The following is a 26,912-nucleotide window of genomic DNA, read 5'->3' as shown; positions in this document are numbered from 1 at the left end:
TTGACACAGTTTCATGTAACACACAGTGTAACCCGAATATGGGACTCATTAGGCTTACAATGATGTATGAGTGCTCAGGCCTCTTCAGTCTGTGCTCTGAGACTGGATGTCTGGCGGCCCTCATGGGGCTTCTGTTATTCTCATTTTGGATATTGCGTCCAGTTGAATAGGAGCCACTGGAGTCAGGTTCAGGTTTGTTTTGCACAATCGTAGACTGCCTCAGATCCAAATGAATAAATACAGTGTGTGTCCCACCCACCATCACTCTCACTGCTCACCGACCACTGAGTCCTGTTAAACCATGCTTCGCCTCGGCACCACACTCTGTGAGTATACTGATTAGCATAATGATAAAAAGATATCTTTCTATAAATATAGGAAGTCTTAGATTACGATTTGGTAAAATTAAGTTCTCTTGCCAATGAAGCCCTTTGTATCTCTTGTGTGCTGTTTGCTTTTCAGTGCTGGCAGCAGCCTGTGTGCTCGTAAGTCCAGGTAAATATTTGTGTGTGAGGATTCTTGAATACATTTCTACATATGTGCCGTTGTGTTAAACTAATACTTTCATCTCTGTTTTTAGCTGTTTCCACAGAGACAGTTCTTACCTGTCAGGTTGAGACTGTCCAGCGCCTGAGCTGTGGTATGCCTCTATTTCCTAAAATATTCTGTCCTCAACAGTGCTTACATAAATTCTGGTAGCACTTGTTTGATCATTAAGGTGTTTTTTTGTTTTTACTTTATCATCTTTGATTCAACCAGTGTTACGGTATTTTTAAAAAAAAAAGCTTTAACATGTTGAATTTTTTCTGGATTATGATGAAAACATTTTGATGTGTAGGTTAGGGTGAGCAGAAGCAGCTGATCAGTTACTATGGTATAGTTTTAGTACATTTCAAGATTAAGTGATGACTACTAATTCTTCTAATTCTTTGCCGTGTAACAGATACTGGAGTGATCAGTGTGCAGGAAGCACTGTATGGACGCACAGACAGTGAGACCTGCAGTGAGGAAAAACCTCAGGCACAGCTTACCAATACAGATTGCGCGCAAGAGGGCACAGTGGACGTCCTCAAGAGAAGGTACAATCATAAAGATGTACCGCATTTTATTTATATGCATTCTAAATGTAGCTAAAAGGAGACTTCAATTCAATTTTTTTTTTAAATAAATCAACCAGACCCAACATAAGTAAAAACATCTGTTTCACAATTCATTTTACAAGCAGCTGTGGTGCCATCGACTGCTTCCATATTCAACACTGTGTTTGGCTGCGATTCTGCTTGAAACATGCCCTATATGTTCTTCCTGCAGGTGTGATGGAAAAAGGGTGTGTGAAGTGAGCGTGAATGTCTTTGGATCACCCGATCCCTGCGAAGGCACCTCCAAATATCTACAGACCAAGTACATCTGCCTCCCAGCAAGTCAGTCACATGTCTGCATGAAACTAAAGCTGCCAAAAAATAATTTTTTCCCTGGTTTTCACTTGCTTTATTTACAAATGTATAGCTTCTTCTTGCCAGCATGTCAAGGTTTTCAAGCAGGCAGGAAATACACCTATCAGCCACATCATTAAAAGTGCTGACAGGTAAAGTGAATAACATTGTCATCATCTTGTTACAATGTCATGTTCTGCTGGGAAACTTCGGGTCCTGGCGTTTATGTGGATGACACTTGACTGGCACCACCCACCGAAATATTGTTGTAGACCAATTACATCCCCTCATGGCAACAGCACTCATCGCTGGCAGTTTCACCCCCAGCAGGACAATGCGCCATGCCACGCTGCAAAAAGCATCCAGCAACCTTGGGCTAAGGAATGGCCCGAGGATGCTGGATGCCTGATGAGACTGGGATCAGTGGAATTTGGAGGCCGGGTCGACACCTTGAGCTCTTTGTCGTGATCCTCGGGTCATTCCTGAGCAGTTTTTGCAGTGTGGCGTGGTGCATTGACCTGTGGTGGGGGTCACTGCCATCAGGGAGTGCCGTCTTTGGGTGGGTGGAGCGTCTCAAATGGCTTGAATGCAAGGTCCAATGTTTGCCAGCAGAACATTGCATTCCGACAAGATGATCAATGTTATTAATTTCACTTGTCAGTGGTTTTTAATGTGGCTGATCGGTCTAAAGGTATGGGACGTTCTGTGTCTTAATACTGTCAAATAATGTATTGTAGAAAATTCAGATTCCAGTGATTTTCCCTTCACATATTTCCACATGTTTTAAGCTTTTGGCCCTGCTTTTAGTGCCTTGGTTGATTCAAACAGGAAGTACTGTGTTCCCATGGAGTCTGTGAGTCAGCAGGATACACTTAAACTAAACTGTTTTTATTTGTGTGATCTGATTTGAAGAAGTGTGCATTCTGACGCAAAATGCATCGACTGGTTGTAAATAATGCATCGATGTGTGTCACGTTATTTTGACAGTTCACCTTGTGACATGTGAGCACTCTTTCGCAAACCTGCACTGTGGTAAGATCACGTAACCACTAGCTTTGTTTTATTTTTATGTCACTTCAGTACTCATCTGAATATCTCACTTTTTTCTTTGGTCACATGCCTCTCAAAGCTACATTTTCTTTCATCTTTGCTTTCAACTCTCCCTCCTCTTCTTGCCAGATACTGGGCAGGTTATATCTGTCTACGGCGCTGATTATGGACGCCACGACCAGACCACATGCACTTACAAACGGCCTGCCACTCAGATCCAAAATAGCGACTGCTCACAGCCGACCAGCATCGTTTCTGACAAGTACAGTTACTCACTTTTTGTCAACTCATACTTCAGGTTAAAGGCTGTTAAAGGCATCATGCATGTATTCACTCATGCCGCTCTGTCTCCACAGCTGTGGTGGGAAAAACAGTTGCAGTATCAAAGCAAGCAACTCAGTGTTTGGAGACCCCTGTGTCGGCACTTTCAAGTACCTGGAAGTGGCTTACGTTTGTGAATGTAAGTAGCTGGAAGGCCAGTTAGCACTGTGTTATAGACTCTATTTATCCATAAGTATTCCAGTTTTGTGCAGTTTGAGTGTTTTTTGTTTTCAGAAACATTGTGCTGTGTTAACAAAGTGTAAAATGCATTTTTTAAAATTATAATGCCGTAACACATTTTGTGCAACCAGTCACTTAAATACAGTATTTATCTGAGGTGAATCTTTCATCTGGTTTTTGCAGATCCTTCCAGCCCTCCAGATGACACCCTGTAAACATACTGAGGTCACAATAAGATCACAATAAACATGCATTAAATAAAATGCATTAAACCAGCAGCGTGTGTCTTGTCTTACTTCACAATAATCTAAAGATATTTGCACAAGAAAAGCTCCACTGCAGTGACTCTCAGTGTCTGGTGTTTTCTGGGTCTTCCAGGAAGTTCAGAGAAAAAACAAAATAACAATAGGTGCTACAGAGTGTTCCAGTAAGGGGGAAAAAAAACATTGCAACAGCTCAATTGTTCATCAGTTTGCAGGAAACAATGTCACGTTATTGTAAATTTGAAAACATAAGTGTTAAAGATGAAGACACTGCAAACCGAGAAAGACTGCATGTCACACAGTGCTGTGAGGAGCATATAGGTGTAGGTTTCGGGGGGGACACAGGGGTCATGTCTCCCTTAGTGTTTAGAACATGTGGCTTTGTCCCCCCCAATGAAAACATGAAAGTAGCATAGGAAATTATTTTGATGAAATGAGACTGGTGAGACAAGGGGCTTTCCTTCAAGGAAGAAGATGCAAGAAATTTAAGGGTCAGAGACAAGAATGAGCTCATTTGTTGTCAGGCTGGAAAAACCACCTCAGAGCACAGGCAGTACATCACATCCCGACAAATGCACTTTGTGAACACACTCCAACTTTTGTCACTCCAATTACCGTGTTGTTTTTCCGGAGAGCTTTGCACGCCTTACTTGTAATAATTCCGTAACACGAGTCAGCATATTGAGAAATTCTTTTGCTCATCATCACATACAGCGAGACATTGTCATTGTCCTCTGTCGTCTGTCATTCTGGCTTTGATTGTATGTTCACATTTATGCACAGAGGTGTTAGGAGCCAGTATGTTCACATTTATGCACAGAGGTGTTAGGAGCCAGTTGGGCAAGATCAAGCCATTGTTTTGTATATAAGGCAAAGACAGTTCCTCACTGGGCAGAAGAGATACAGGTGTTTCTGTTTCTGCATCCGTCAGTCCCTCTGTTCAGCTCAGACAGGATCTTCTAACATCATGCTCTGCTACAGACTCAGCACCACACTGTGTGAGTACACAGCTGACAACCGAAAGAATAATTATGTGGGTTCATGTAAAACTAGGAATTAAGTTTGATTATCTGAGTTTACAATTACAATTTACTAATGTGGCATTTTAACTCAGGGCAAGACAGTTTCAAAATGTCTGCTGTGATAAAGCTCCATCCTACTAGAACACAGCAAAGTTGTTTTTTTTAGCAAGACTTTGTAACTTTTACTCGTGTTTGGCAGACACAGTTTGACAGTGATGTTTCTTTTCAGTGCTGGCAGCAACATGTTTGCTCATGGCAGCAGGTAAATGTCTGAGTGAATGTGATCATGATGATGCCTGCATTTATTTTCTACATACAGTGTGTGGCTTCAACCCACTTCAACTTATGCTTTGGTATCTGTTATTGTAGTTGTTTCCACGGAGAAAGTTGTCACCTGTGGCAGCTCCAGGAATGTCCAGCGCCTGAGCTGTGGTATGACTAATCTCATTTGAAAATATAATATGTAACATTTACGCATTCAAACCTCAAAGGACAACTATTTTATATGTTTTGTTGAGTTGTGCATTCACATTATCCCAAATGATTCTAACAATGTTCAAACCCAGAGAAATCTGTAATTTTAATGATATGTCACTGTAAATAATACAGTGTGACTGAATTAACTAAATAATAGTGTTTTTCCTGCCACACAACACATGTTTTCATTAATTCTTGCCATTTTGCAGCACAGTAATCCGGTAGAGACATAATTTATTGATATGATATTGCAACATCAATCCAGCAGCTTACTACAATGTGCTACTACGACAAGTGGCTCATGCCAGCCACCAAGCAAATGTGTGGAATGAGCTTAAGTGTATGCTAAGTTGTAACATTGAGCAAGTTAGCCAGCGTTACCTGCGGCTATTTTACGAAATAATTTACGACATAATGTGAATAAGCAGCAGCAGCCTTCCAGCAGAGCAGCCTCGCCCTTAAATATGCATAACTTTGGGCCTCATGCACCAAACAGACCATAGAGACCAAAACCGTGTTTTGTACCAGACTATAACAGTGTTTGTTTCTGCTGTAAAATAGGGCATTTCAACATGCTTGTCTATGGGGATTGACTGTGATTCGGAGCCAGCCTCAAGTGGCCATCTAATGAACTGCAGTTTTTTGCACTCCCGCATTGGCTTCATTTCTCAGCCTCAGAGGTTGCAGCTTGGTCAGACAGATTTTCATTGACAATGGTGTTGTTTTTTTACTATGAGAAGAGTGATTTTTTATTTTATTTCGTTTTTGTTTTGTTTTTTTACATCAGATATGCCTGTGGAAATGTTAAGCTCGGTCAAAATGACAAAACTTGTTAATGATTCCCATAGTGATTTCTTTAGAGGAGAACTCTCCCTCTGAACTTTATCGTTTATTAATTTCCTCCTTGTTGTGTAACAGAATCTGGAGTGATCGTTGTGCAGGCAGCACTGTATGGGCGTGCAGACAATCAGACCTGCAGTGAGGGAAGACCTCAGAATCAGCTTGCCAACACAACGTGCGCTCAAAGGGGCACAGTGGACGTCCTCAGAAGAAGGTATTTTTTAATCACATGTATTCTAAATGTTAAAGTCCTGCATTCATAGCATCACTCAAGTAAAAGTATAAAAGTATCAAGATATATGTTACTAAAAGTAAAAGTACTCATTATGCAGAATGGCACATTTCTGAATAATAAATATTATTTTATTGGATACTCGTTGATGCATTTATATGCACATCAGCTTATAGCCTGATCTATAATCATACATCATAATTTAGTGGTTGATTTCATATTTTGCATTACCAGTCTGAATGTGCAAAGTAACTAAACTGTCAAAATAAATTGAGTAAGAAGTGCAATATTTGCTTCCAATGTAATGTAAGAATTAAATAATACCATAAAATGGAAATACTCAAGTTAAGTACAAGCAGGGATGGGCAGTATTTCTATTAATTGTATTTAAAATACGTATTTCAATTACATTTGAGTATTTTGTAATTTGTATTTGATAAGGCCGATAAAAAGCAAATGTAATTTGTAACAAAATACTTTTGAGTAGAGTAATTTTGTATTTAAAATACTCAAAATACTTTCTCCACGAATCAAAAAACAAAAATAATAGGCTACTACACATTCTTATAATATTGGATGTAACAATATTTTTTACTTATATATATATATATATATATATATATATATATATATATAAATTTTTAATCTATATGTTTTTTTAAACTTGGGCCATTCAATATGCCCTTCAATGACCTAGTGGNCACGAATCAAAAAACAAAAATAATAGGCTACACATTCTTATAATATTGGATGTAACAATATTTTTTTCTTTTTATATATATATATATATATTTTTATCTATATGTTTTTTTAAACTTGGGCCATTCAATATGCCCTTCAATGACCTAGTGGTCTGTTTTACTGGACTGTGCATAACATAGGAAATTGTATGTTGTTGTGGTTAATGCTTGGGATGAGTATACTACAAATGAATTGCCTCACATGGGATCGATAAAGTTGTCTGAATCTAAATCTGAATCAATAAATAATATTTTAGGGTAGCCTACGTGTCCCTAGCTTTTTTTTTTTCTCTTTTTCATTTGAAAAAGTTGAACACAGGGCTCCAAAGGCTTCAAGTTAGACAGCAAACAAGTTAACTAGCTACAGTAGCTACAGTATCTTGCTACCGTTTAGCTAGGCCGTTGGTGGACAGTTCACAGCACAGCTAGACTAGACTTGCCAGGCATGCTGCTCACGTGGATGGACCCACACTACCAGTAGACTACCTTGCTGCTCACGTCTTCCAAGTTCAACAGATTGTCATACCAAATTTGCAATAGCTGCGACCAAATTTGCTACTATCATTAATGGATGAGTCATGGTTGTTCTTTCTGGCATAGTTACTTGTGGTCTCTAATTGCAGCATGTCAATTTTGAGCATTTTTGGTCAAGGACTTTTTGAGTTATTCAGGCAAAGCTTTGAATCGGTTAGTATAGCGCCACCTATGGATGAATCGTGGGCATTCTTTCTGGTATAGTTACTCATGGTCTCTAGTTGCAGTATGCAAATTTTGAGCATTTTTGGTCAGGGATTTTTGAGTTATTCACGAAAAGCTTTGTGGACCAACTGACCAACCAACCAACCGACAGAGTGACCTATAGAGCTGCGGGTCGCTGCTAAAAAGAAAAAGAAAAAAAAGTATTTTCTGTATTTGAAAATACAAAATACATGTATTTTATTTTGATACATTTTCTGGCACCAGTATTTTGTATTTTATTTTGATACATTTATTTGAAGGATATTTTGTATTTTGCACAAAATACATTTTGATGTATTTTTGCCCATCTCTGAGTACAAGTACCTCAAAATTGTACTTAAATGTAATACTTGAGTAAATGTACACCTGCATACAGGTAGAAATAAAAGCTATGTCAAATCATGAAGTTTTTCTTAAGTAACCAAATGAAGTAAATGATCTTAACCTCTCTGTTAACTCTTCAGCACCTTGAGACACATATTCTTGAGGTTTCGTTGTATACTCTGATGGCATTGTGTATTTTTTTTTTTTTTTTTTACAGCAGACTATTTTTGTAAATCTGACAGACCAAAATGACCTGGTTTGAATCTCTTGATACATACAATCCCCAACCCAAAATATAACAGTCAAATTATTATTATACTGTACATTAACTCAAGTCTACATTTCACACTAAATACTGCATTTAAAGTTTAGGGAATAAATAGTAGAGTCTCAGACATTCATCAAAGTTACCACAGTATCTACACTAATTTTCATGCTTTTGCTTTGTGCTAAAAACGAGCTACGAATGTGTTTCCCACAGGTGTGATGGCAAGAGGGAGTGTGAACTGAACGTAAACCTTGTTCGTAACTCTAACCCCTGCCGTGGCATCCACAAATACCTGGAAACCACCTTCACCTGCTTCCCAGCAAGTCAGTCACGTCTGCATGAAACTAACAGTGAAGAAAAAGCTGACAGTTTTATAGTGTGAAGTCTCATGTGATTCTTTCATGTTACTTTGACAGTTCACTTTGCTGCCTGCGAGGGCTCTGTGGCACACCTCAAGTGTGGTAATATATTTATTTTCCTTGTTTGTATTTATGGTGCTTTAATATGACAAACAAGAGCATAATTACATTTTCAACTCTCTCTATTGTTCTAATTGACCTATGGCTAAGCCACGCCCCCCTCCACTTACTAATTGACCTATGGCTAAGCCACGCCCCCCTCCACTTACTCGGACAAAAAACTATCAACATTCAGTGACCGGCGCTATGGCAGGTGTCACAGTACACGGCATTTCGCAGGAGGCAACTGATGATTTTTGGGGACATAACGATCAGATGTCATTGAGAAGTAACCAAAAGGGCCTAAACTACGCATTGGAGGGATATATTCATCATTTTATTGTTGAGAAGGTCGATGAAAAGCTTAAATTACAAGCCAAAATTTACAGGTCACAGTGTACGCTTGTGAACCGCATCTGGTTGCCGTCACCATCAAAGACAACAAGTTAAAGTGCCACTGAAGTTAAGGTTTTTGGCTCAGAATATGAGAAAAGGATAACGGCCTTTTTACCATCTTTACCAAGAGTGTCTCTCCGTTAGTTTGGTGCTACAGTATTTACACTGAATCATTCAGCATAACGTTTGCCAACCTTTGTTATCTCTGCCATTACAGATAAGTTAATGAAGCTAAGCTCCAGAAGTTAACGTTAGCTTAACTAGAGCCCTTTGGACAACAGCTAACAATGATGTACGATCACCAAAGTACAAAACTAGAACAAAATAGGCTAATGAACTCCCAGCAAACAAGGTGACATGATGAACAACGCAGCTAGGAGCTAACGTTAGGCTAACTTTAGCTAACGTTAGCTAGAGATGTTAAAGATAACTTTATATTTCTTTCCAGCAAAGTGACAATATGTTGCCTCAAACACAATGTTGACTTACCTTAGAACAGATGTAGACATCATTGTTAATCTTATTCACGTTGAGTTGATGTTGTGGTCTAACGTTACCACACAACTTTATCCAAAGGAGACACTTTTCTCGGTTGAGATGTGGTTTAAAGTTTAAAAAATACACCTTGTCGCCCAGCCTCTCAGTGTGTGTTGTTCTCGGAGTTGCATGTACCCCATACACACTGTTTGACCATTTTTAAACTTCAAATCTCCGAAAAAGCTCATAAAACCGAACAAAACTGAGTTTCTGCAATGCATTTCAATGAACGTCCAGGCGGAGAATGTCCGAGTGTATGGGAATGGCTATATGCACTGTAATTGGCTCATTGCGTTTGAGGGCGGGACTTAGCCATAGGTCAATTCATAACTTCATCTCTGTCCTCTCTAATTGTTCCTCCTCTTTCTAACAGATGTAGGACAGGTTATCTTTGTGTATGGGGCTGACTATGGACGCCGTGACCGCACAACCTGCTCTTTCAGACGGCCTACCTCTCAGATCCAAACAGTTGACTGCTCACGCCCCACTACCAAAGTTGCTGACAGGTACAGCTGCACACCCTTTGCTAAATATAAGGAATAAATCAAGACTTCAATAAACTATTTTCTACTGGTACAGAGAGGTAACTTCAAATGAGTCAGTTAGTTAGAGAGAAAGTAAGATTGACAAAAAAGGGATCAAAGAAGGGAGGCATTTAACATGCACAAAGACGTCCATGCTACACATTATGTACAAAAAAACACATGGACATTGTGTGTGTGTGTGTGTGTGTGTGTGTGTGTGTGTGTGTGTGTGTGTTCAAACCATGTGGCATGAAGCACTGCAGTAACTCAGTTACAGTGTGTGTTGTTCTGCATCAAGGAAATGCAATCTTTGGGGCGCCCAGTATCTCAGTGGGTAGAACAGGCGACCAATGTATAAAGAGAATATCCTTGCCACAGCAGCTGCGGGTTCGATTCCAGCCCACAGCTCTATGCTGTATGTCACCTCCTCTCTCTCCCCTTTCATGCTTAAGCTGTCCTGTCCAATAAATGCAAATGCCACACAAGAAAAACTTTTAAAAAATAAGAAAATGCAATCTGCAGAATTTACGACAGTTATGATTAGATTAGATTAGATAAAACTTTATTATCCACCGTAGTGGAAATTTGTCTTCGGCCTCTCCAGACACCAAACTACACAAGACAAACCAGAACACTCATCAAGATACACAACAGAAAGGAAAAGAAAAGTAAAGTTGAGTAAAGTTGTTGTGCAAATAGAAAAAAACAAAACAAAAAAAACAGCAACAGCAGGTACAATCATGTTATGTTCAGAGCATGTATGGCATGTGGAATGAAAGATTTCTTATTTATGTTCCGGCTCGCGCTCGGGACTCTGAATCTGCGGCCAGATGGAAGCAGTTCAAACTATGAGTGTAAGGGGTGTGAAGTATCCCCAGATAACTGTCTGGCCTTCCTGACAACTGCCCCTGTGAACAGCTCACCAAGTTGAAGTTGTGGCTTACCAACCACCTTCCCTGCAATTTTCACAATTGAGGAAAGCTTGTTTTTCTGCTTCACATTCAGATTCCCATACCAAGCAGCTATATTAAATTGCAAGATGCTTTCCACAAGACCTCCAAACCAAACAGTCTTTGTCAACTCATACCTCAGGTTAAAGGTTCACTCATGTCGCTTTGTCTCCACAGCTGCAATGGGAAAAACAGGTGCAGTATCAATGTGAGCAACTCAGTGTTTGGAGACCCCTGTGGTGGCACTTACAAGTACCTGGAGGTGGCGTACATATGCGAATGTAAGTATCTTAAAGGACCTTATATGTGGTGCACAATATGTGGTGGGGAAAATGGCATGATACAGAGATCTGTCCACACAGTGTTGCTGCTCAAACAGCCACTGCTACAACAAAAAGAATTCAGTTGCTTGAATTATGTGTCTGAATTTAATATTTTGTTCTTTTGCAGATCCTGGGGTCATTCCATATCAGCCTCCAGTGCATTAATCATTAACATACTGGAAATTCACTCATATCACAATAAACATGCATTTGATTTAATACATTTTTCGGTTTGTTCATTGGCTAAAGAAATGTCAAACACAACTGCAGAATCCTGCTCCGGATACAGAAATATACCAGAGTATTAATATGGAATAGTTTGGCCCATACAGCTTACAAGTTACATACAAGTTGAAATAAATCCGCTAATTTTCAGATGTCTCTTTCACAATTTAAATTTATGGGGAAAAAGTCTTTTGGGCCGAAGGGCATCACTTGATGGACCCAGAAGTTGTAATTCCAGTACAAAAATTGCTGGACGATCAGTTCGCTGGAGGTCTCGCCGCTGGCAGCAGGCTCTTGTGGGCCGTCCCCTTCCCTGTCTGACCCCGCCTCCTCCCGATGCTCTGCTGTGAACTTGTTCAACTCTGCCATTTTCTGTAATGAAACAGGAAATGCACTTTAAACGCCCGTGTGTGATTTCAATGTGTGTTTCACAGTGTTTCAAAACAGACTGTGTAGCAAAGACACTGGGAAAAAATCGACCACTTAATTTCTTAGATCGTCTCTGTTTTCTTTGACGCTTTCCATGCAAAAAATTTGATTAAAACTCCTGAAGTTTTAGAGGTGTAGGTTCAAAATAAACACTTAAGATTAAATATACCCAAAACAGGAAAACCGAGGGGGCAGTGGAAATAAAGAAACAAGCAATACATTTTCACTCCCAGCTCGTCAAATACCGACCCTGTGCACTGACACTCTAGGTACCCCACAAGCGTCAGTTTTAGACGTGTTAGGGATGGCATGTCAGTTTCTGGTCAGTGTAGGTTTACTTAGTTTTTAGGTTGACTTCATTAGGTTTGGGCAACAACATTACTTGTTTAGGTCTAAAAAAAGATCAAGGTTTGGGTTAAAAGAAGTGCATTTGTCACGAGACATATGTCACTGACATATTGTGTTACATAGTTAAAGCAAGATTGAATATTGGTTTCACACTTGACATGAACAGCGTTCTCCTCAGTGAAAGTCCTGACCACCTCACTATGCAGAATTTTTTGCTCTTATACAACGTCAGTTGCTCAAAGCGTCTAATAATGATGCGGCGTCTCACATACTGAAATTTTAAAATGTACTCAGCACTGAGCTTTACATAAGCTTTTCCTCTAGCGCCACAAATGTTTTACATAAAGTTACTATTAATGATCCAAAAACATCTACAAGTTACACAGCATTTAATATGGGTGGTGTCCTTTAGTTTTTACATGAAAAGCTAGTCTTGGACCAGACTCATTTAAAGATGTTGTAACCAATAGAAACAACGGCCAAAACTATGAAAATGAAATCCAAGCCTCAGTAAACTTGACACATTCGTTAATGACAGAGAAAAGAGAGAGAAGAAGTAAAGCTTACAACAATCAGAGCGTCCATAACATCTTTACAGGTCTGCAGGCTATGGGGTGCCGTTTGTAAAGTGTCTCACGCTGAAAATAACATCAACATTTTGCCACATTTAGCTTCAAACAATGTTTAAAAAAGTATTGTGAATTTTTTAACGTCACCTTTTACCACATTTACAGCAATATTTGTTAACTTAGAAATATATTAAATAGTTAAATCTAAATATTAAATGTGGCACCTAAATGTTAAATGTTAAATCTAAATATTAAATCTAAATCTAAATCTAAATATTAAATCTAAATCTAAATGCTAAATATAAATATAAATATAAATGTTAAATCTAAATATTAAATATAAATATAAATATAAATGTTAATTGTTAAATCTAAAAAGGTGACGTTAAAAAATTCACAATACTTTTTTAAACATTGTTTGAAGCTAAATGTGGCAAAATGTTGATGTTATTTTCAGCGTGAGACACTTTAGAAACGGCACCCCATACAGGAATGCCCCGGGGATGCTGGATGCCTGATGAGATTTAGGATCAGTAGCTCGAAGGCCAGTTAGCACTGTGTTACGCTACTGAGGCTTGTCTGTGGGTTAAATGTGCAGAGGGAAACATGATGTGGAATACAGCATGTGGTGGTAAACAGCTATGATGCAGAGATTTATCAACCCGACTGCTTATCTTTGCAATGATAGAAATAGGCTCTATTAATCCATAACTATTCCAGTTTTGTGCGGTTTGAGTGGTTTTTGTTTTCAGAAACAATGTGCTGTGCTAATAGACAGTAAAATGCAGTTTATGATCATGCAGTAACAGTTTGTGCAACCAGACACACTTAAACAGTATTTATCTGAAGTGAATCGTTCATCTGTTTTTTGCAGATCCTTCAAACATACTGAGGTCACAATAAGATCACAACAAACATGTAGTAAATAAAATGCATTAAACCAGCAGCGTGTGATTGTTATTTTGCTTTTGTGCTAAAGATGACTTCACAGTAATCAAAAGACATTTGCACAAGCAAAGCTTCACTGCAGTGACTCTCAGTGTCTGGTGTTTTCTGGGTCTTCCAGGAAGTCAAGAGACAAAACAAAATAACAATAGGTGCCACAGAGTGTTCCAGTAAGTTCACAGGAAAAAAAAAAAAGAAGAACAATGCAACAATTAATTTATTTGTCAGTTTGCACGTCTGTCTGTCCTGGAAGAGGGATCCCTCCTCAGTTGCTCTTCCTGAGGTTTCTACTGTTTTTTTTCCCCGTTAAAGGGTTTTTTTTGGGGAGTTTTTCCTTATCCGCTGCGAGGGTCATAAAGACAGAGGGATGTCGTATGCTGTAAAGCCCTGTGAGGCAAATTGTGATTTGTGATATTGGGCTTTATAAATAAAATTGATTGATTGATTGATTGATCATGGATGATGAAGAGATGAAGACATTGCAAACCAAGCACGACTGCATATCACGCAGTGCTGTGAGGAGCATAGGCGTCCCCCTCAGTATATAGTGCCTTTGTCCCCCCCATTAAAAACATGAAACTAACAGAGGACATTATTTTGATGAATTTAAAGACATTCCAACCATAAATAGCTGCAGAAAAGGCAAAAACTGTTGCATAAAAAATTCTTGGGGGAGGACCCCAATCCCCCAGTTTCTGTGTGCCCCAGCCAATATCGAAATGTAATCTGCACCCTGAGGTGGGAAGAGACACACACATTGTATATATACAGTGTATATATCTCTAAATGGAAGGGAACTCTCATTCAAGGAAGAAAGTGTGAGAAATCTGAGGGTCAGAGACAAGAATGAGAGAATTTGTTGTCAGGCAGGAAAACAGGGGAAAACCTCTGAACAGGGTCAGTGCATCGTATCTCAACATCAGCACACAAGAACTAATGCACTTTCTAAATAACTTCCAACTACCGTCATTTCAATTAACTGTCTTGTTTTTGCACAGACTTTTGCATGCCTCACCTTTTTATATTTCCGCAACATGAGTCAGCAAAGTATAAGTCATTGTCCTCTGTCATCAGTGTTAAATCTAAATGAAGACATTCTGGTTTTGATTGTATGTTCACATTTTTGCACAGTGGTGTTAGGAGCCAGTTGGGCAAGATCAAGCCATTGTTTTGTATATAAGGCAAAGACAGTTCCTCACTGGGCAGAAGAGATACAGGTGTTTCTGTTCCAGCATCCGTCAGTCCCTCTGTTCAGCTCAGACAGGATCTTCTAACATCATGCTCTGCTACAGACTCAGCACCACACTGTGTGAGTACACAGCTGACAACTGAAAGAATAATTATGTGGGTTCATGTAAAACTAGGAATTAAGTTAGATTGTCTGAGTTTACAATTACAATTTACTAATGTGGCATTTTAACTCAGGGCAAAGACTTCAACTTATGCCTTTATATCTGTTATTGTAGTTGTTTCCACGGAGAAAGTTGTCACCTGTGGCAGCTCCGGGAATGTCCAGCGCCTGAGCTGTGGTATGACTAATCTCATTTGAAAATATAATATGTAACATTTACGCATTCAAATCTACTATTTTATATATTTTGTTGAGTTGTGCATTCACATTATCCCAAATGATTCTAACAATGTTCAAACCCAGAGAAATCTGTAATTTTAATCAAGGTAAAGTTCTAGTTGCTATGGGAAACCAGATGATATGTCACTGTAAATAATACAGTGTGACTGAATTAACTAAATAAAAGCGTTTTTCCTGCCACATAACATACGTTTTCATTAATTCTTGCCATTTTGCAGCACAGTAATCCGGTAGAGACGTAACTTATTGAAATGATATTGCAACATCAATCCAGCAGCTTACTACAATGTGCTACTACGACAAGTGGCTCATGCCAGCCACCAAGCAAATGTGTGGAATGAGCTTAAGTGTATGCTAAGTTGTAACATTGAGCAAGTTAGCCAGTGTTACCTGCGGCTGTTTTATTCGAACGAAATTACATAATGTGAGTAAAACTTAAATACATCAACTCATTCATTAATGTGATTTATGCCCGAGTCACGTCCATAGTCCACATAAATAATGGATGTAGCTACCGTGATGTCACCCGTTGGTTTGTGAACTGCTGTTTTGAAACCTTGAGTACGGCATTTTGGCCGTCGCCATCTTGTTTTTTTGGAGCCAGAAGTGGCCATACCAAGAGGGTGGAGCTGTGGAGGAGCAAGGGATGGATGTAACCCATAGACTGCAGCAACCAGTAGCGACGCCTTGCAGACAGCCTTCCAGCAGAGCAGCCTCGCCCTTGAATATGCATAACTTTGGGCCTAAAAAAAATGTAAACGGGTGAATTATAAAACAATTCACCCCTGCACCAAAGAGACCATAGAGACCAAAACCGTTTTTTGTACCAGACTATAACGGTGTTTGTTTCTGCTGTAAAATAGGGCATTTCAACATGCTTGTCTATGGGGATTGACTGTGATTCGGAGCCAGCCTCAAGTGGCCATCTAATGAAATGCAGTTTTTTGCACTCCCGCATTGGCTTCATTTCTCAGCCTCAGAGGTTGCAGCTTGGTCAGACAGATTTTCATTGACAATGGTGTTGTTTTACTATGAGAAGAGTGATTTTTTATTTTATTTCGTTTGTGTTTTGTTTTTTTACATCAGATATGCCTGTGGAAATGTTAGGCTCGGTCAAAATGACAAAACTTGTTAATGATTCCCATAGTGATTTCTTTAGAGGAGAATTCTCCCTCTGAACTTTATCGTTTATTAATTTCCTCCTTGTTGTGTAACAGAATCTGGAGTGATCGTTGTGCAGGCAGCACTGTATGGGCGTGCAGACAATCAGACCTGCAGTGAGGGAAGACCTCAGAATCAGCTTGCCAACACAACGTGCGCTCAAAGGGGCACAGTGGACGTCCTCAGAAGAAGGTATTTTTTAATCACATGTATTCTAAATGTTAAAGTCCTGCATTTATAGCATCACTCAAGTAAAAGTATAAAAGTATCAAGATATATGTTACCAAAAGTAAAAGTACTCATTATGCAGAATGGCACATTTCTGAATAATAAATATTATTTTATATTATTGGATACTCGTTGATGCATTTATATGCACATCAGCTTATAGCCTGATCTATAATCATAATTTAGTGGTTGATTTCATATTTTGCATTACCAGTCTGAATGTGCAAACTGTCAAAATAAAAAGTGCAATATTTGCTTCCAATGTAAGAATTAAATAATACCATAAAATGGAAATTCTCGAGTTAAGTACAAGTACCTCAAAATTGTACTTAAATAATATGCTTGAGTAAATGTAAAGCTACGTCAAATCATAAAGGTTTTTAAGTAACCAAATGAAGTAGATGATGTCATCTCTTTGTTAACTCTTCAGCACCTTGAGACACATATTCTTGGGGTTTTGCTGTTGGTTTCATTGTGGATTTTTTTTTTTTTACAGCAGACTATTTTTGTAAATCTGACAGATCAAATTGACCTGGTTTGAATCTCTTGATACATACAATCCCCAGCCTCAAATATTTTCTAACAGTCATCAAACTGACGTTATACTGTACATTAAAACAAGTGGTATCTCACATACTCACACTAAATACTGCATTTAAAGTTTAGGGAATAAATAGTCTCAGACATTCATCAAAGTTACCACAGTATCTACACTAATTTTAGTGTGCTTTTGATTTGTGCTAAAAACATGTTCCTAATGTGTTTCCCACAGGTGTGATGGCAAGAGGGAGTGTGAACTGAACATAAACCTTGTTCGTAACTCTAACCCCTGCCGTGGCATCCACAAATACCTGGAAACCACCTTCACCTGCTTCCCAGCAAGTCAGTCATGTCTGCATGAAACTAACAGTGAAGAAAAAGCTAACAGTTTTATAGTGTGAAGTCTCATGTGATTCTTTCATGTTACTTTGACAGTTCACTTTGCTGCCTGCGAGCTCTCTGTGGCACACCTCAAGTGTGGTAATATATTTATTTTCCTTGTTTGTATTTATGGTGCTTTAATTAATATATTTATTTTCCTTGTTTGTATTTATGGTGCTTTAATATGACAAACAACAGCATAAATACATTTTCAACTCTTATTGTTCTAACTCTTAACTTCATCTCTGTCCTCTCTAATTGTTCTTATTGTTCTAACTCTTAACTTCATCTCTGTCCTCTCTAATTGTTCCTCCTCTTTCTAACAGATGTAGGACAGGTTATCTTTGTGTATGGGGCTGACTATGGACGCCGTGACCGCACAACCTGTTCTTTCGGACGGCCTACTTCTCAGATCCAAACAGTTGACTGCTCACGCCCCACTACCATAGTTGCTGACAGGTACAGCTGCACACCCTTTGCTAAATATAAGGAATAAATCAAGACTTCAATAAACTATTTTCTACTGGTACAGAGAGATAACTTCAAATGAGTCAGTTAGTTAGAGAGAAAGTAAGATTGACAAAAAAGGGATCAAAGAAGGGAGGCATTTAACATGCACAAAGACCGTGTGGCTGAAGCACTACAGTAACTCAGTTACAGTGTGTGTTGTTCTGCATCAAGGAAATGCAATCTTTGGGGCGCCCAGTATTCTGCATCAAGGAAATGCAATCTTTGGGGCGCCCAGTATCTCAGTGGGTAGAACAGGCAATCAATGTATAAAGAGAATATCCTTGCCACAGCAGCGGCGGGTTCGATTCCAGCCCACAGCTCTATGTTGCATGTCACCTCCTCTCTCTCCCCTTTCATGCTTAAGCTGTCCTGTCCAATAAATGCAAATGCCACGCAAGAAAAACTTTTAAAAAATAAGAAAATGCAATCTGCAGAATTTACGATTACGATTTACAGTTATCCTACAAACAGTCTTTGTGTGTATAGGTAGTGATTTTTCTTGCTGACAGAAAAGTCTGTGATTTCATATCATAATGTATATATAAAAAATCCCCACGTTTTCTAAGTTATACTGCAGATCTCATTTGTTTCAAGGTGTATTCAAGTCTGTTTTCACTCATGTCCTTCTGCATCTACAGCTGCAATGGGAAAAACAGCTGTGCTATCAACGTGAGTAACTCAGTGTTTGGAGACCCCTGTGGTGGCCCATACAAGTACCTGGAGGTGACGTACATATGCGAATGTAAGTATCTTAAAGGACCTTATATGTGGTGGGGAAAATGAGAGAGAGATCTGTCCACACAGTGTTGCTGGCACCCTTCTGCTAAAACAGCCACTGCTACAACAAAAAGAATTCATGCTTATGCTCTCAGTTGCTTGAATTATGTGTCTGAATTTAATATTTTGTTCTTTCGCAGATCCTGCAGTCATTCCAAATCAACATTAATTATTAACATACTGGAATTTCACTTGTATCACAATAAACATGCATTTGATTTAATACATTTGTCGGTTTGTTCATTGGCTAAAGAAATGTCAAACATAACTGCAGAATCCTGCTCCGGATACAGAACTATACCAGAGTACTAATATGGAATAGTTTGGCCCATACAGGTTACAAGGTACATACAAGTTGAAATATATCCACTGAATTTCAGATGTCTCTTTCACAATGTAAATCTATAGGGAAAAAGTCTTTTGGGGCCCAAGGGCACCATTTGATTGACCCATAAGTTGTAATTCCAGTACAAAAATGGGCTTAAAATCCAGGTGCACTTCCTGTGGGCCTAGAGTGGGGCTGCTGTGACCGGCCCCTGACTTCCTGTCATTTTGCAAAACTGGCCACGGGCAAAGCAAGTCGAGTACTTGTGGTCTTGAGCTTCTGCTCCTGTCTGAATCTGAACCAGCCTGATTGTTTGGAGTAACTGTGTGTGAGAGCATGTTGCACCTTCTGTCATGCAAAATCATCTGCCCACTCCAAAATCACACACACAGAACCTTAAAGTCCCTGCACCCAGGAAGTGACGCAATTTATGTCCCCACATTGATTGGTAGTTAACATTAGCAGCTCTAGTTACACTGGCTGAACAACAAAAAAATGCAAGCCTACAGACACTCAAGCTAAACAGCAAACTGTGTGTGTGGCATATGAAATAAAATGAATAAAAACAGGAGAATATTTTTATTAAGTCCAAATCAGACATTAGTTGTTGTTGCTTAAAGGGAAAATGCCAATGTTTTAAGTTGATAGTCACACAAATCTTCCAATACCACAAGTAACCAGTCCAAGTTAAAATGTAAGTTGAACAAAATTCATTTTACCTGCAGACAACTTGTCTTCAGTTTGTAAATAATACAAAAATAAGGATATTTGGACACAGTTTGTCATGCTGATCGTGTTGTCAGGAAGCTACAAAAGGATTTATTAACATATTACTACATGTGGTTCAAAAAAGCTGTACATTAATCAGAAATGTTAACATTCGTCAAAGGCAACACTTCATTGACAAGAAATCCAGGAGGATCAGCTTTACTGCACTCCCTGAAGTAGAAGGATGTAATGTTGTTGCACTGTGTCAAACCTTAGCCTTCATGTCCCACAATGTTAATGTGTTATAATTACTTCATATAGCGTGTGAATGAGTGTAAACATCAGAGGTTATCCACATCATAACTACCAAATGACAGTCAAGTTGCTGACGTTGTTGGAGAGGTCGGTCTTTGATGGGTAGACGACCTTCAGGTTCCCGTCCTGGTCCACTGTGCGGACTTGCTGGACGATCAGTTCGCTGGAGGTCTCGCCGCTGGCAGCAGGCTCTTGTGGGCCGTCCCCTTCCCCGTCTGACCCCGCCTCCTCCCGATGCTCTGCTGTGAACTTGTTCAACTCTGCCATTTTCTGTAATGAAACAGGAAATGCACTTTCAACGCCTGTGTGTGATTTCAATGTTGTGTTTTAATTAGTGTTTCAAAACAGACTGTGTAGCAAAGACACTGGAAAAAAATCGACCACTTAATTTTTTAGATCGTCTCTGTTTTCTTTGATGCTTTCCATGCAAAAATTTGATTAAAACTCCTGAAGTTTTAGAGGTGTAGGTTCAAAATAAACACTTAAGATTAAATATACCCAAAACAGGAAAGCCGGGGGGGCAACACAACACAAACAAGCAACGCATTTTCACTCCCGACTTGTCAAATACCGATGCTTGGTCAGTGACCCCACGCATTAACCTATGACACTCTAGGTACCCAACAAGTGTCAGTTTTGGACGTGTCAGGGATGGCATGTCAGTTTCTGGTCAACGTACAGTAGGTTAACTTAGTCTTTAGGTTTACTTCGTGAGGTTTGGGCGACAAAAGTACTTGGTTAGGTCTAAAAAAGGTCAAGGTTTGGGTTAAAAGAAGTGCATTTGTCACTGACATACTGCATCACATAGTTAAAATAACTCAACGTTGAGTATTGGTTTCACATGGGACATGAACAGCGTTCTCCTCAGTGAAAGTCCTGATGACCTCACAATGCAGAATTTCTCGCTCTTTATATGATGTCAGTTGCTCAGAGCGTCTAATAATGATGCGGCATCTCATACAGGGTGTCTCAGTGCATCAGTATCATGCCAAGGGCCAAGCGTCGGTATTTGACAAGTTGGTAATGAAAACAGGTCGACACAAGATGTGTCCAAAATCCATACTTGTTCTATACAGTATGAACTACAAGCTAATCATCGTTGATTTTGTTTCAGCAGTACGTAGAGTATAAAATAAGACCTAAATATTGTGATGTCAGTCCATCTGTTCAAAGCTTTTAGCCAGATGACTCAATTTTATGAAAGTATCTGTGGAACTTATGATCAATTATTTTGGTGACCTAAAAATGCTCTAGAGCCTCCAGCAAACCAAAACTGCCACCTGTCCACCGGAAATACAACATTTTAAAATGTACCCAGAACTGAGCTTTACATAAGCTTTCCTTCTAGTGCCACAAATCTTTTTCTAAATCTATTAATAATCCAAAATATCTAACAGTGACAGAGCATCTAACACAGTTTTCACATGAGAAGCTATGATAAAGGTCCAGTCTTGGACCCAGAAAATAGGTATGGTAAACTTGACTCATTAATGACGGAGAAAAGAGAGAGGAAAAGTAAAGCTTACAACAATCAGAGCGTCCATAACATCTTTACAGGTCTGCAGGCTGGCTGCACTCGTCACCTCCAAGAACAACTCTTTGGTTGTCTTCTTGATCTGTAAAGTACAATCAGCCAATCATGTAATTACTTCTATTGTATCATGAGAAGACACACAGACAAGCGGTGGGCTACAACAGGACATTTCCACTGTGTGACAGCATTTCATATGAAATCCTCTCTTCTGGGAGGACATGATTATGATAATCAGGAAGAAAACAGAAATTCACACCTTGGTTTTCTCACTGTTGGTAATAGGTGGGAATGAGATCACATGTCCCTCTACATCCACCAGGCAGGGGTACATTGTTTTTCCTTGCAGAAGCTGCAGGTATCTGTAAATACAAAATAAACATCTATAATAGATGGACAGTGGGTTCTTTCTTCATTCTTTCGATTCATATCTGTCGGGGCTGTCAGCTGTCACGCACAGTGATGATTTTTTGTGTTGCAGCTTTCATTTGGTGTGTGTGAAATTTACAGAAAGTCACTTCTGGTCCAACACACTTATACTGCCCTCATGTGTTCAAATGAACAGCCAGCAAGTCGCACAGATGTCTTGTGCACCACTTTCATGTGAAGTGTGAAGTGCTGCTACCATACCTAAATGTTTTAAATTCATAGCCTCTAAGAAAAATACAGGGTCTAAGAATTCCTTCCTCCACAAAGCAACAATCTCAGTCACCTTGTTTATGAATGACATTGTCAATGTCTTGGATGAGAGAAAACACTGAGATATAAGTTGTTATTAAGAATATGACTCTCTGAACATCATCTTCTGATCCACAGAGTGCTGTGCTTAGTATGTCAAGTTGACCTGCAAGCTATTATACACACACAATGCAACTCAGAATCCCTCTCTACATAAATTCTGTGGCTTATGTCAAATGATTACAGCGAATAACACGTAAACTAGTTAATGTTGTAAATATTTTACAGAGGAGTCATAAGCTGTACTTACTTGTGGAGGCCAGTGACGTTCTGCCTCTTCTTCTGCTTCCTCAGCTCGTCAGCCTCCAGCTGAAGGTGTCTTATCAGCTCGACGGCCGTCATCTCCTTCCGACCCAGCGCCACAACCTAACAAAGATTGCGTTCTCATGTGAAATTCAGACAGCTTCTGAGAGTCACAACTACAACAGACCACACCACAAGAATTTTCTGAATGCTCTGATCATGTAATCTGTCTGATTTGATTACTGAAATCTGAAAATAATAAGCCAACCAATGTGTGTGAACATACCTTCAGCTGGGTAGGTGGTTTGACACCATAAATCAGGGGAGCTTTGAGAAGCTGCACATCATGAGTTGCAATAGTTGCGGTGGTCCTTTTACCGCACAAGTCATCATGAAGCTTTGTCTAGAAAATCAAAAGGTGAATCATTTTTAGTGACAATGCTGCACACTTATTTCATCAGTATACCACCTTGTGAAGGATTTGACCTTACCTGAGCCACCAGGAAACGTTTGAGAGCATTCCCAGGCTTTAGGTTCATGCCTCTGACCACGCAGCACACCAAGTATGGTCGCACGTCTTTCACCTCTGCACTCACTGTGACATTGAGTGTTTCAGGAGTGTCCGAAACATGGAGAACCCTCACCACCATCTTGTTCAGTTCCTCCACTTCATCCTCTGCCACCTTCTCCTTCTTCTTCCTCTGCTGTCTTTTCCCTTTATCTGCCTTGCGACCCCCATCTGCCTCCCCTGCGTCCTCTCCCTTTCCTTTTCCCTTTCCTCTGAGGTAGTCGAGGATGGATTTAGTTTGGCAGCCGTTGACCATCTTCTCCAGACGTTTGTCACTCAGCTTGTTGCCTTTGAAGTTGATGTCTTTTAGCTTGGGGCAGTCGCTCAGATCGGAGGGGATCTCAATCAGCTTGTTGTTGGAGAGATCAAGCACCTGGGAAGACAAAACAAAATGCATAAATTGAGTTTGGTGCTCTGGAAACGTAAATCAAGTATTATGTAAATAAAAAAAAACAACAGCAGAGAAGAGAAGAGCATACTGCATTTATAGTAAGCTGGTGCAGACAAGTACTTGCCAGTCTCTCTGTGGAGATTACCTGCCAAACTCTGTTTAAAAATGTGACATTTTTGTGCTGCATTGCATTTAAGGAAATGTGACACGTAGTTAACTATAATTTCATATATGCACCAAACATAGTGACAGCTTCTTTACAATTCGGGGTACATTTGATCCACCCAGGAGCAGTTTTCCGAAAGAAAATCTCTATATAGAGATGACATGATATGTTTATTAGAAGTGATTGGACAATCTGAGAAAGAAGCTCGGCCCACCTTTAGAGCAGCTAGCTTGTGAATATCCCCACTCAGCTGTTCAATGGAGTTGTCAGAGGCCACCAGTGTGCTGAGAAGTTCCAGCTTCTCGGAGTAGAAGTCAGCGGGGAAGCCGGTGATGTGATTCTTGGAGATGTTGATGGTGGAGAGCTTGGTGCACTGACTCAGTCCCTCTGGCAGGACCTCCAGGTTGTTACAGCTCACATTGAGAGTGTTTAGCTCCCTTAGCTGTGCGATTCCCTCTGGTAAAACACTGAGGTTGTTCACTGAAAGGTCCAGGACCTTCAGGGACTTCAGGTTACCGACGACATTCGGGATGGAGGCGAGTTTGTTCCTGCAGAGGATGAGGCTCTGAAGGTTTGTCAGATGTTGGATATCCTCGTGGATCTCTGTCAAGCTCGGACACTGGCTGACTTCCAGATAATTCAGCAGGGTGAGGGAGTACAGAGCAGAGGCGAGTCCCCCGTTAGAGGAAATTCTCTTGTCGACACCTGGACCCTGGAAAACCAGCTCACGTCTCTTTTCTGTAGCTGCTTTCTCTATTTCTGGCCATTTCTCCATGTCACCCATACTGTTAGGCACCAGTTGTCAAGACAGTCGGAGCGCTAAAGTACACGACATCCGTTTGAATATTTCAAAATAAATGACTATGCTCGTAATATATAGGTTTGTGAATGATAAATGTACGTGTCTAACTGTGCAATTAAAATTTTTATTTTTTGTGGAATATTTAAATAACAAGTGTTAGATTTGCGAACTACTTACAAGTTTACGAAGTAACCGCTAGACGCGACGTCTTTATTTTGAAGACTTAATCTTTAACTTCCTGTAGTAACAGGCACGCTCCACCCGAGTTTCCTCGCCCAGGACAAGGAAGAAGTTTTAAAACCGCTTTAAATATATATTTTGAATGCTTATCGATACAACAGTTGTCAGGTGTAGGCAGAAATATGAAACAATCACAGGTGGGCCTCGGCAAAGCTGCCTATAACAAATAACGATTTATATCAAAAATGCTTGCACGCGTATAGAACTACATTAACAACAATTGATAGCGAATGATGACACACTACCCATTGCGCATGCACGCGCTGGTTGTTGTCGGTGGTGGTTATGGAGATGAAATGGGACTACGAGCTGTCAACATTACGGTGATGTTCGTGGTAAGATACCTTTGAAATACACGCAGGAAAACTTATATGTATTCTAAAATATATACCAACAAAGTGTTGGACATAATAAATGACAGTTGTCAGGACATTTATCGGATATTAGCTGGCTAAAATACCTTTAGAGTACAGGTACTGTGAGACTAGCTATGCTGGCTGATTGAGTAGTTAACAGTTAGCTACCGTTAATGCCCCCCGCCCAACATGTCCAAGGCTGTAAGAAGGGCTTCTCTGTCCTACCTGAAGGGATTGTATAAGCCGTGTTCAGGATATTTATTTTACTTAACGAGAACCATACGCACAACTTAATGCAGTAACCTGGCTGTTTAATAGTTCCTTTATTTTGTGACACATATATAAACTCTTTAACAAATCTTTAAGCCTCTTGCATTCGGCATGCTTACAGCTAACGTTACTGACATGATGCTTTCAGTGCATACATGATGGAAAAAGTACAATTTAGCATTGCTTCCAAAGTTTGTTACTATCTTGTTTCATTGTCAAAGTCATGAACTTTAATAAAGATATTGTTTCTGTTCCATTCTGTCTTAAAATAAGTCATTGCTGTGTACCCACTGACACATTAAATATTTGATTTGCCTCTTGTTGTTAGTGGTTTAGATGTAAGAGTCCTTAAGAATGTTCTTAAAACATGGCTGGGTAAATGTGTCAGTACTAGTGCTGATACAATACCTGAGTAAGGTTACTGATACATAAACTGTACTTTTTCATTACCATACCTTGATTAGTGTACACATTTGTTTCTACATAACCATTTTCCTAATTCAGAAAAGGAGGCAAGTTCTCAAATGTTGAACACAAGCTCAACACAAGAACATCACATAAATAAAATGATGTCCAACCTGTGGCTGTCTGATCAGAGTCAGAAGAATTACTGTTAGTAAACTGGACTGAACATTTGACCAGACCTTAAATGCCACGTTTCAGTCCTCAAGAGTACTCGGTGCTATTGATATATTTCAGTTGGTACTAAAAAAAGAGGTCTGATACCCAGACATAATGAAGATGTAGATTCTTGATGTAGATGTAGAACTTACAATATAGAGGCCCACAATTAATTTGTCACTTAATGTCATTAGAGCAGCTCCAGGCGTTATGTCAGTGCAATGGAAGATGCAGATGCCCGTAAACACAAATTCCAGGCCTATAGAATATTCATTCATTCATTAATTTTCCATAACCGCTTATCCTGTTGGGGGTTACAGGGGGGCTTAAGCCTATCCCAGCTGACATTGGGCGAGAGGCAGGGTACACCCTGGACAGGCCACCAGACTATCACAGGGCTGACACATAGAGACAGACAATCATTCACACTCACATTCACACCTACGGCAGAGTCACCATTTAACCCTAACCTGCATGTCTTTGGATGGTGGGAGGAAGATGGAGTACCCGGAGAAAACCCATGATGACACAGGGAGAACATGCAAACTCTGCATAGAAGGGCTCCCCAACACTGGGGTTCAAACAAGGAACCCTCTTGCTGTGAGGCTACAATGCTAACCACTGTACCACCACTCGTTCAGAATTCTTATTTGTGTTGTCTCAGTGTCCATCAGAGGGATGCCCAGGAAGATAGGATTCATTGTGGTTAACTCTTCAAGTCATGAGGACAACTTCAGTGCCAAGGAGCTCATGGTCCATGCACCCACAGTCAATGGCTGGAGATCCAGCAGGTATATTAATACGGCACTTAAAACATGTCACATTCATCTATGCAACTTCATGTCTTCCTAAGCTGAT

At 39.8% G+C, this 26,912-nt stretch overlaps 3 protein-coding genes across 4 annotated transcripts in view; 2 read left to right on the top strand and 1 right to left on the bottom strand.

Moving 5' to 3' along the window:
• The first annotated feature begins 236 nt into the window (after positions 1 to 236).
• Positions 237 to 19,518, top strand: LOC126402147 (uncharacterized). Its single transcript, XM_050063866.1, has 26 exons — positions 237 to 326; positions 463 to 495; positions 581 to 640; positions 944 to 1,079; positions 1,312 to 1,421; positions 2,421 to 2,465; positions 2,613 to 2,745; positions 2,840 to 2,943; positions 3,168 to 3,196; positions 4,077 to 4,245; positions 4,499 to 4,531; positions 4,639 to 4,701; positions 5,665 to 5,800; positions 8,102 to 8,211; positions 8,305 to 8,349; positions 9,653 to 9,785; positions 10,931 to 11,034; positions 11,204 to 11,232; positions 14,885 to 14,901; positions 15,018 to 15,121; positions 16,401 to 16,536; positions 17,345 to 17,454; positions 17,548 to 17,592; positions 17,820 to 17,952; positions 18,642 to 18,745; positions 18,921 to 19,518. Exons 1-26 carry the CDS (start codon positions 302 to 304, stop codon positions 18,947 to 18,949), a joined length of 2,175 nt encoding a protein of 724 aa, XP_049919823.1. The 5' UTR covers positions 237 to 301; the 3' UTR covers positions 18,950 to 19,518.
• Positions 19,519 to 19,669: 151 nt separating this feature from the next.
• Positions 19,670 to 24,597, bottom strand: lrrc47 (leucine rich repeat containing 47). Its single transcript, XM_050065341.1, has 7 exons — positions 23,980 to 24,597; positions 23,132 to 23,581; positions 22,927 to 23,043; positions 22,648 to 22,763; positions 21,919 to 22,021; positions 21,655 to 21,744; positions 19,670 to 20,398 (listed from the first exon to the last, which is right to left on the bottom strand). Exons 1-7 carry the CDS (start codon positions 24,547 to 24,549, stop codon positions 20,177 to 20,179), a joined length of 1,668 nt encoding a protein of 555 aa, XP_049921298.1. The 5' UTR covers positions 24,550 to 24,597; the 3' UTR covers positions 19,670 to 20,176.
• A 433-nt stretch (positions 24,598 to 25,030) lies between these two features.
• cep104 (centrosomal protein 104) overlaps positions 25,031 to 26,912 on the top strand; it is a 37,329-nt gene continuing 35,447 nt past the window's right edge. For both annotated transcript variants that reach the window (XM_050065409.1, XM_050065408.1), the window contains exons 1-2: positions 25,031 to 25,142; positions 26,719 to 26,845. In XM_050065409.1, the coding sequence (XP_049921366.1) occupies positions 26,733 to 26,845 (113 nt within the window). In that variant the 5' untranslated portion in view covers positions 25,031 to 25,142; positions 26,719 to 26,732. The remainder of the gene's footprint in view (positions 25,143 to 26,718; positions 26,846 to 26,912) is intronic.

The sequence above is a fragment of the Epinephelus moara genome, chromosome 16 (genome assembly GCF_006386435.1).
Source record: "Epinephelus moara isolate mb chromosome 16, YSFRI_EMoa_1.0, whole genome shotgun sequence".
NCBI classification, from domain to species: domain Eukaryota; kingdom Metazoa; phylum Chordata; class Actinopteri; order Perciformes; family Serranidae; genus Epinephelus; species Epinephelus moara.
The sequence above is the reverse complement of the archived record's forward strand: the minus strand, read 5'-3'. Positions and strand labels throughout refer to the sequence as shown.